This window comes from Rhinopithecus roxellana, chromosome 1 (assembly GCF_007565055.1).
Source record: "Rhinopithecus roxellana isolate Shanxi Qingling chromosome 1, ASM756505v1, whole genome shotgun sequence".
Lineage (NCBI taxonomy): Eukaryota > Metazoa > Chordata > Mammalia > Primates > Cercopithecidae > Rhinopithecus > Rhinopithecus roxellana.
The window spans coordinates 181,039,821-181,050,059 of NC_044549.1; the positions used below are offsets into that span (position 1 = coordinate 181,039,821).

The 10,239-nt window shown below is 42.8% G+C and overlaps 1 protein-coding gene across 7 annotated transcripts in view; it reads right to left on the bottom strand.

Annotated features, from left to right (window-relative positions):
• The window catches only part of NPHP3 (nephrocystin 3), a 54,348-nt gene extending 46,357 nt beyond the window's left edge, over window positions 1–7,991 (bottom strand). For all 7 annotated transcript variants that reach the window (XR_004058340.1, XR_004058341.1, XR_004058336.1 and 4 more), the window contains exons 1-5: window positions 7,467–7,991; window positions 4,856–4,981; window positions 4,144–4,294; window positions 1,879–2,031; window positions 188–321 (exon numbers count right to left, since the gene is read on the bottom strand). Coding sequence is in view for 4 of the 7 variants with exons in the window: in XM_030933860.1 (XP_030789720.1) it covers window positions 188–321; window positions 1,879–2,031; window positions 4,144–4,294; window positions 4,856–4,981; window positions 7,467–7,859 (957 nt within the window). In the remaining 3 variants the exon portion in view is untranslated. The remainder of the gene's footprint in view (window positions 1–187; window positions 322–1,878; window positions 2,032–4,143; window positions 4,295–4,855; window positions 4,982–7,466) is intronic.
• Between the last annotated feature and the right edge of the window lie 2,248 nt (window positions 7,992–10,239).

The window sequence follows — 10,239 nt, forward strand, 5'->3', positions numbered from 1 at the left end:
ACTACCTTTCTTTGCATATAATACTGAAAAATATTTTCTCTTAAGAAAAGCCCAAGACGCTTCCTATTCTTTAAGACATAAAATCTAGTAGGAAACTATTTGGTTCAGAAACAGTAGTATCAGAAACAGAATATAATATTAACTTATATTTTAAATTGGTGGATACAGAATTTATAAATATCCTCACCTTAAGGAAAAGATCCATCTCAGGCTGGGTTTCATCTGTATAAATGAGGTAACATCTGACAGTGTTACTCCACAGAGAATGTGAAAACAGAGGAGTAACTTGTAATAAACTAGCTACAGCAATATCCCAATCATCTGAAAATAAAATTGCTCAAGTTCATGAAAAAATTACCAGAACATATTTGATCATTCTAAAAAAGTTTAAAAAACATATCAGGCATCATAGAATGGAATCTCATCTTACATGTTAATACTGCCATAGCTTCTAGAGTAATATATTCAAAGGCAATTAGTTTTCTAAACACAAAGTCTATCCTGGACTTAAAGCAATGAATGTCACCAGTGGTCTTCCCTGAGGCACCAGTGGTTCCAGTCAAGTGTCATGAAAAAATTTTACATGAGTTTTTTGATTAGTTTGTTACTTGAAGTTAGCCTACATTACCAAGAGGATCTGTAGCTTTACTTTCTTATTATTCTTGAAATATATTGAGTTAAAAGAAAGCTCAAGAATGGCATAAAATGAAAAGCAGCCTTATGCTAACTATATTTAGTGAGAATAAAAATTTAACATATATTTGGCTAGTTCAAGAAGCACAATTTTAAAAATGATTTTCATTTTGCTGATAGAGAAATAATTGTATGGTTTTAAGGAAAAAGAGTAGAACTACTTATAACTTCTTAGGTCTGCACTGATATTGAAATTCCAAACAGATCTTAAGAGCTATTCTGGACACTGTGTTATGTAAAAATAATGAAAATATTCTTTTGGGTATGAATACAGTTGTCCCTTGGTATCAGTGGAGGATTGGTACCAGCACCTCCCCTCACATCCCAAATCCACAGATTCTCAGGTCCCTTATATAAAATCATGTGGTATTTGCATATAAACTACACACATCCTCCCATATACTTTAAATCAAGTTTGTCCAATCCGTGGCCTGTGGGCCTCATGTGGCCCAGGATGGCTTTGCAGCCCAGCACAGCATTATAAGACTTTTTTGCAATTTTTTTTTTAGTTCATCAGCTATCATTAGTGTTCGTGTATTTTACTTGCGGTCAAAGACAATTCTTCTTCACTGTGGACCAGGGAAGCTAAAAGATTGGATACCCCTGCTTTAAATAATCTCTAGTTATTTACAATACCTAATGCAATGTAAATGCTATGTAAATAGTTGTTACACTGTAATGTTTCTTGTTTTTGTTTTTATTTTATATTGTTATTTTCTTTGTTATTTTTCCAAATATTTTTGATCACTGGTTGAGTGGATCTGTGGATATGGAGGGAAAACTGTACTATATTACCTAATAGAGATTTTTGGTATTTTGTTCCGTAACCTGCTCTAATCTTTAGCATTATCAAAGAAGTAGAGGGAAAGATTAAAACCTACTATTTTTCAGTTAATCTACATTAGATTTGCTGCTCAACTAAAACACCGGAGAATTCAGACCAGAACACAGTTACCAGAACCTGGCTGGCCAGGCTGGCAGGAGTACCACCTGATCCCCATCTAAATTACGTAACCTCGTCCTTCCTTGTTAGTTACAGCCCCACTGTATGATGGTTTGTCAATGGAAAGCACTAGGAACACAAATTTCATGCTTTGCTAATGGTATTAATAGTTCTAGCACAAGATTATAAAACATGAACAATCACTACCACTAGGCAAGTAATTGACAAAGAGCATGTATTACCTCTGTTAACATTTGCAAAGGGTCCTTCCACATCTATAGAACTATGGGCAAACTCAGGGCCTCTGAAGGACTGCTGAAGCTGGATCATGCTTCCTATGGAAGGTTCACTTCCCAAGGCTCCGCCAGTCCAATATTCACATTGGGTTCCAGCAGCTGTTCAGCAAGAGATTTTTATCTTGTGAAAGCCAACTTACTGAACGTTCAAAACCTCATCACATATACTGAACAGGATTTCTAATTTTAAAAAATACTAAAATATTATAAATATTCAAACGATTTTGAAAATACTTTGCCATTGACTTTTGGCAAAGTTCAAAGATACTGATTAACATAATTCTGGTTATCATCTCAAATTCAAAGAGCGGATTAAAAAGAAAAAGATAAAAAGAAACAAGAAACAATAAAATAGAAATCATAATAAGAGGGAAGTTAAAAACATTTCACACACAAAAAATTCTAAAAACCATTTCTAACTGTACAGTTTAGGCATCAATTAAAATCTGAAGGAAAAAAGCCTCAAAGGCAGACTGTTACTAACACACATGAATATAAAAATATTCATAATTTATTAGGACATAAACTCTTTGCAGCAGGGAATACATCCTTCTCAACCTCCCAGAGCAACAAAATTAATGTCTGAATCATTAAGAACTTATGAACTTGATGATTTTCTAATAAATTATATTTGCCAGAATGTCTACATCTCTGGCAAAACTGAGCTTACTATTTGTAGCTCTTTGAGTCTCAAACGGGTGACATTCCCCCTCAAGTGTTCCTTCTGCCTGTTTAACACAAAATACGAAGAAAAAAGACCTAGAAAGGAATTTGTTTCTAATTTGCCGAGACAATTACAATAGTTTTGAAACACTGTACATTTGAATATGTCAATACTGAAATAATCACTAAGACTTATGTTGGGGTATAAAAAAGCATTTTCTCAGCTACTCTTGGCCGTTAACAATCACTTTTTTGTTTGAGATGGAATCTTGCTCTGTCACCACGCTGGAGTGCAGTGGCGCAATCTTGGCTCACTGCAACCTCCACCTCCTGGGTTCAAGCGATTCTCCTGCCTCAGCCTCCCGAGTAGCTGGAACTACAGGCACACGCCACCACGCCCAGCTAATTTTTGTATTTAGTAAAGATAGGCTTTCACCATGTTGGCCAGGATGGTCTTGATCTCTTGACCTCGTGATCTGCCCGCCTTGGCCTCCTCAAGTGCTGGGATTACAGGTATGAGCCACTGCACCCAGCCTTCATTTTTTTCCTTAAAAGTTAGCAATAAAGGCCGGGCGCGGTGGCTCATGCTACTTGGGAGGCTGAGGCAGAAGAATGGCATCTCAAAAAAAAAAAAAAGTGAGCAATAAAAATTCCAGTATGTTGGTCAGATTTCAATGATACTAAAATGAAAATTAAGAAGGAACTGTCAGTTACTGTATTTTACTCCAAAATGCATCCATTTGAAAGAGTATACTTACAGTTCATTATAAATGGGAGGGTGACTACATTTTTCCACTGCATTTTAAAATAGAATCTTTTTCTTTTTTCAGTATCAATCACACTTTATTAACATTTTCTTAGAATATGTAAATCCTTTCACTCTGTGATTTCAAGCTTTTATTTCCAGAAAAACATATTTCATTTAACTATAAAACAAACACTTTTTGAACAGTTCACAAAGCTATACTGGAAACCACTCAGTGAACTATAATGCAAGTATTCTAAAGCAAAGAATACATCATTATGTAAAGAAATAACACTGCAGAGACTACGAACTCCAATATCCATTCTTCTCTTCTTTCTTCAGTAACAGAACCCTACATTTGAGTTGGACTCTTGTCTGCCTGGCTGCTGATTACACTATCCAGTCTTCCCAGGTATAGTTCTGACTAATGGGATTTGAGAAGTCATCTTAGGTTGTGCTTTCCGGGAAAGGAATGTATTCTCCCCTTCCTTCTTTCCCTTGGCTAAAATGCAGACGTGCTGGTGGGAGCTGGGATAGCTATCTCAGACCAGAGAATAAAGGTTATGGGTTAGGGTTGCCAGAGTGACAAAGCAGAAGGAACTTTAGTCCCCAAATTCATATACTTCGTGGAGAAGAGGTGTCTTAGCAGCTGACAGAAATAATGCACGACTCTATTTGCAACAGTAGTTAAAGCGATAACCTAATATAGATAAGTAAAAGAAATCTAGCAGAATCCAAAGTTGGCTCTACATGTCATTAGAGCTATGTTGAAAGCTCAAAATATAAATAGGATATACACTTACCAGTGACATCTGTACAGTCGTCGTCTGAATCAGACTCCCCAGGATCAAATACTTGGATGCCCTGAGCCTGTAGCCTCTGAAGTTTGCTCTCCAACTCCCTCTTGGCCCTCAGTAAGTCCTGAATTTCATTTTCTTTGGTCTCTCTAAAAATCTTTAAAAAGAATAATTTTAATTTTGAAAGTTTTTTTATAATCAAAAATTGTGTCATCAACTTTAAGGGAAAAATATTTCATTCATAAAACCAATATTCATTTGGTCCTCGATGTCCCCTTTCACAGAGTGAATGTCCCAGTACCTTTACCTTACTGTTTTGCAACTGGAAGCCACTGGAATTCCAGCAGGATGCATGTCTGTGGTGTGGGTCTGTCATGTGCACTGCATGATGTTTAGGAAATCTGTCTCTCTCTCCCACTAAATACCAATAATACAACATCCCTAAACATTTCCACATGCTTTTCCCCATACAGAAACGCTTCCCTTCTTTTCCAAATTATTATTAAAATGTTCACTTTCATACATTTTTCTTTGAAATGATCTCAAGTTTACCACGTCTAACTCAAAAATGTGAAAGTGCCCTACACTAATTCTTACAATTTTCATGAATCCTACATAACTTACTTCTATTTATTCACCGCATTATATATTATATACACTTTTAGAATATACTGTTTTATTCCATGTTGCTTTGGGGGTAAAAATGTAAGGAATTTACCTTGAATTGCCTTTTAACTTTATCTCTGTCATGTTCAAATGTTGCTGCTCTCTCCATTGCTTGGTATTTTGCTTCTAAAGCACTTTCTTTTTCTCGAAGTATCTTCTGGTATGTTTTTTGAAGTGCCTAGAATAATTTACCTCGTTATTTCCTAACAAAAATAGTCTTGCTCCCCAATTTTACATTCTTATATATATATATATACATATGTTACGTATCTTAGAATTTTAAGTCTACTTATTATTTTACCAATTATCAGAAACTTCATGTTGCCATTTTATTCAAAACATAATGGGAAAAAAACCCGCAAGCATGCTTGAACTACAACAAATAAAGACTTCAACATTAAGCTTTCAATGGAAATTAACTTTTTTTGAAACACTGCATCAGTTCTTTTTTTTTTTGAGACGGAGTCTCGCTCTGTCGTCCAGGTTGGAGTGAAGTGGCTAGATCTCAGCTCACTGCAAGCTCCGCCTCCCGGGTTTACACCATTCTCCTGCCTCAGCCTCCCGAGTAGCTGGGACTACAGGCGCCCGCCATCTCGCCCGGCTAGTTTTTTGTATTTTTTTTAGTAGAGACGGGGTTTCACCGTGTAGGCCAGGATGGTCTCGATCTTCTGACCTCGTGATCCACCTGTCTCGGCCTCCCAAAGTGCTGGGATTACAGGCTTGAGCCACCGCACCTGGCCTACTGCATCAATTCTTAAACTTCCTTATGCCTTTTCCATCTTTGTGATAGTAAAAATTACATTTTATAAGGCTTAACTTGAAGGATACTTAGTTCTAGGAGACTGTGTGCCCCCTGGCACTATGTCTTATTCATCTCACCATCCCTTGAGCACTTCACAGTGCCTAGTATGCTGCAGGTCTCCAGTAAATGTCTGACTCAATGAATGAAATATAGAAGAGTTTTTTCATGCCTCGATATGTGAGAAAGGAACCAGTATGTTTCACAGGAAACCAGGACTTGTGACAGGAGTGACTGTAACACTTGCCAACCCTTATTGCACTCCGCCCTGTTTGGTCTGGCCTTTTCTACCCCCACCGTGCAGTTGTTTCCAACGTACAATGTCTGTTGGGCAGTGGCTTGGACACATTAAATCAGATACTTGATATGCGCGAGTCCCTTTTATACATGCAAGTGCATTAAGGCTGCCCAGTAGGAAAACTGATAAGACAACAGATAAACTGCTATACGGACTTCTTCCCAGACAACCACAATAATTACACAACCGCTAATGAGGGAGTTTAAAAATAAAAACAACAAAACCTGACTAGAAGAACGTCTAGTCTTGAAGACAGGAGGCTTTTATTCTTTTAGAAAAATCATATAAAAATAAAAAATAAAAAAATAAAAAAATCTGAGGTATTTATTTCACCCCTACTGTAATGACTCCAGGAACTCTTAGGCTGCCTAGAAGTCTCTCCCACAGTAAAGAATAAACAAACGACACAACAACGATCAGAGGGGCCCCAGACTGATGGCAAAAAGTCTTAGAGATTTGCTCATAGAAAAGCAACCTCTTGCTTTATATGCTTTTTTTTTTTTTTTTTTTTTTTTTTTTTTTTTTTGAGACGGAGTCTAGCTCTGTTGCCCAGGTTGGAATGCAATGGTGCAATCTCGGCTCACTGCAACCTCCGCCTCCTGAGTTCACGCCATTCTCCTGCCTCAGCCTCCCGAGTAGCTGGGATTACAGGCGCCTGCCACCATGCCCGGCTAATTTTTGTATTTTTAGTAGAGACGGAGTTTCACCATGTTGGCCAGGCTGATCTCGAACTCCTGACCTCAGGTCATCCGCCCGCATAGGCCTTGCAAAGTGTTGGAATTACAGGCGTGAGCCACCATGCCCAGCTGCTTTATATACTATTTTAGTGAATTATAATCGACTTGCTACATGGAGGGCATGCAATAATTGATTTTAGAGTAAATTAATCAAATGGACTAAGGAAATCTGACTACATCTAGAAAAGGTTTTCAATCATAGCAGTTAAGATGGTGAGAATCAGGAGGCTTCCAGAAAATTTCATGTCAAGACCATTACAATGCAAGAGCCATGAAACTTCACAAAGAAACTGACACATGAGCCCCACTTTGGAGCCCCAGGTAAAATTTTTATGGGGAGGAGGAGGAGGGTAAAACTCCTAGGAAGAGTTTGTTGAGTTGCTTCAACAGATGTCACCAGCCTTCTGAGGGGGTGGGCGCAGGGGCCGGAGTGGAGCTGGAGATTGGCATTTGCCTCCTCAGGACACTTTACGGCTAATTTCTTCTAGGTGTCTGAATAAACCAGAAATAGAAAAGCGGGGGCCAGGCGCAGTGGCTCACTCCTGTGATCCCAGAACTTTAGGAGGCAAAGGCGTGAGGATCGTTGAGCCAGGAGTTCCAGGCTGCAGTGAGCCGCGATCGTGCCACCGCAGCGAGACCCTGTCTCCAAAAAAAGAGACAGATAAAGGGGAGGGAGTTAAGGAATCATTTCAGACTCGAAGAGAATATAGCCTCTCAAATTAAAATGGGCAATTTCCGCCGAACTTTCAAAGCCGCTTGGTTTGGAGAGGGAGGAGGATGGCCGTGCTTCCTAGGGGTCTCCCGGCGTCGCGGCCCGGCCCAGCGTTACCTGCAGTTCGGCCCGCAGCCGCTTGTTCTCTGTGTCCAGCTTGGCCTCGCGGCGGCCCATGGACAACAACTCTTGGTTCTTGCTGACGCGGAAGATCTCGTACTCCTTCTTGAGCCGCTCGTACTCGGCCGCCGCGTACTCCAGCTCGGGCACCGACGAGCCGGTGGACTTGAAGCTGGCCCCCAGCAGCCCGCCCGCCCCTGCCCCGCGGGGAAGCGACCCCGGCCCGGCCCCCACCGCCGCCCCCGCGCCTCGGCGGAACGAGTTGCGTAGCAGGCGGGCCTTGGGCTTCACCTCCACCGGGATCTCGCAGGCCTCGCCGCCGCCCGCCCCGTACGTGTCCTCGATCACCTCCCCGCCCGCGGGGCTCACGAGCGACGAGGCGGTCCCCATGGTGTCCACGGCAGCCACTAGCTCGTGGGTACCAGCGGGGCTGGGCAGCTGAACGGAACGGGACGGGGCGGGGCAGCGGGATGGAGCGAGGCTGGAGAGCAGGACGGTGCGGGGCAGCGGAACGGGGCGGGGCCCGAGAGCAGGACTGGGCGAGGCAGCGGAACTGGGCGAGGCGGGAAAACAGGATGGGGAAAACAGGATGGGGCGGGGCAACTGGAGGCGCGGGGCAACTGGAGGCGCGGGGCAACTGGAGGCGCGGGGCAACTGGAGGCGCGGGGCAACTGGAGGCGCGGGGCAACTGGAGGCGCGGGGCAGCAGGACGGGGCGGGGCGGGGCAACGGGACGGGGCGGGGCGGCAGGACGGGACGGGGCGGGGCAGCGGAAAGGGGCGGTGTGGGAGAGCGGGACGGGGCGGGGCGGCAGGACGGCAGGACGGGGCGGGACAACAAGAGGGGCCGGGCAAGTGGGGCGGGGCATATGGGCGGGGCAGGGCAAACGGGGTGGGTCAAGAAAGCAAAAAGGGCGAGGCAGGCTAGCAAGAAAGGCGGGGCTCGCAGGAAGGAAGGGGCTAGTGGCGACTGTGCTGGACCAGCAGCGGACTGGACGCTAGTGGAGTGGTGCTCCGACGCGGGGCTTCTCTCCGCTGTCTGCGCCTCGCTCGAGGCTCCCTGGCGGGCGTGCCTCACAGGGAGCACAGGCCTGGGTCCCAGCTGCTCCACCAATGCTGCAGCTATTTCTTTCGCTGCCGCCGTGCCTTACCGGAAACTCCTTTCTGGAAGCAGTTGGGAAATCTGAAAAATTTATGGAGTGCCTGCTATGTGCTTCCCGCGATGTCTCTCTCTTAGTTTGCATGTAGATAGAATGAACAGCAAGGATTAATGCCAGCCAAGAAAGAGCTTTTAGATTTTACAGTCTGAAACCACCAGGGACAATCGTTAGACAAGGTTAAGTGTTTGTTTTTTGTTTGTTTGTTTTTTGTTTTGTTTTTTTTTTTGAGACGGAGTCTCGCTCTGTCGCCCAGGCTGGAGTGCAGTGGCCGGATCTCAGCTCACTGCAAGCTCCGCCTCCCGGGTTTACGCCATTCTCCTGCCTCAGCCTCCCGGGTAGCTTTTTTAACTCATTGTAACATGAGACATTGGAGCCCGCACACCAATCTCTTCTTCATTCCCTCCATCAAAGTGGCTAGTCATCTTTTCTCTTACCCGTTAGATTTTCTTCAGGAAGAAGTCATACGCCAGGCCTTTGCATTCTTCAAAATCCAGAGTATACATACTAATTTCTTCAGGTGGTCTCCTGAGATAAAGGGAAACATTTCCACCATCACAGTACCTTAAGAACTTTCTACCTTTTCACATCCGTTATGATCTCTAACTTCTAATTTTTGAATTCTCCATGTGGATCAGGGGTTTAAGGATCATCCACTAGATTTCTGACTAAACCCTTTGAACATTTTTGCATCTTAGTACCTCCTTTGGAATGGGCCTCAGCTGAACACTTCTATAACTATGCTTGAGTAATAAGATAAAATAGCCATCACCCATTCTCTCCAACAAATAACCAAACTCACTATGCGAACTTCCTACAGCTTGGAGAGTACATTCAGATTCTAGTCTGGAACTGAGTGCTCTGAAACAATGCATCTCTCGTTTCCCCACGTCATTTCTGTCCAGTGACATCGCTCTAATCCACATTTCTCCACCCTACTTGCGTACTGATCTTGGATTACTGTTGGTCAATGCCGAAGTGACCAAATTTCTTATTCCTAAAAACTGACATTATTTTTTCCTGGCTAACACGGTGAAACCCGTCTCTACTAAAAATACAAAAAATTAGCCAGGCGTGGTGACAGGTGCCTGTAGTCCCAGCTACTTGGGGGACTGAGGCAGCAGAATGGCGTGAGCCTGAAAGGCGGAGCTTGCAGTGAGCCGAGATTGCGCCACTGCACTCCAGCCTGGGTGACAGAGCGAGACTCCGTCTTAAAAAAAAAAAAAAAAAAAAAAAAAAAAAAAAAAAAAAAAGACATTATTTCTAACCTCATAATCTGTTTTTCTTCTTCATGCTGAATTTAACCCACATGCTTCAGTCTGCATTTTGGAAGAATAACTTTTAATACAGAAATATAGTGAGAATAAAATATTTGTCAGATGGCTTATAACTTACTAAAGATGGCCACATTTTTTTAAATAGTCCTCCCATAGAAAAGACAGCTAAGACAGCTACATAATTTGTGGGACCCAGTGCAAAATGAATGTGTAATGCCCCTCATTCAAAAATTATAAATATTTTCAAGATGGCAACAGCAGAGCATTAAGCCAAGTATGGGGCCGTTTTGAGTTTTGGGCCCTGCGCGACTGCACATGGGGTTGCATGGCGGTGAAGC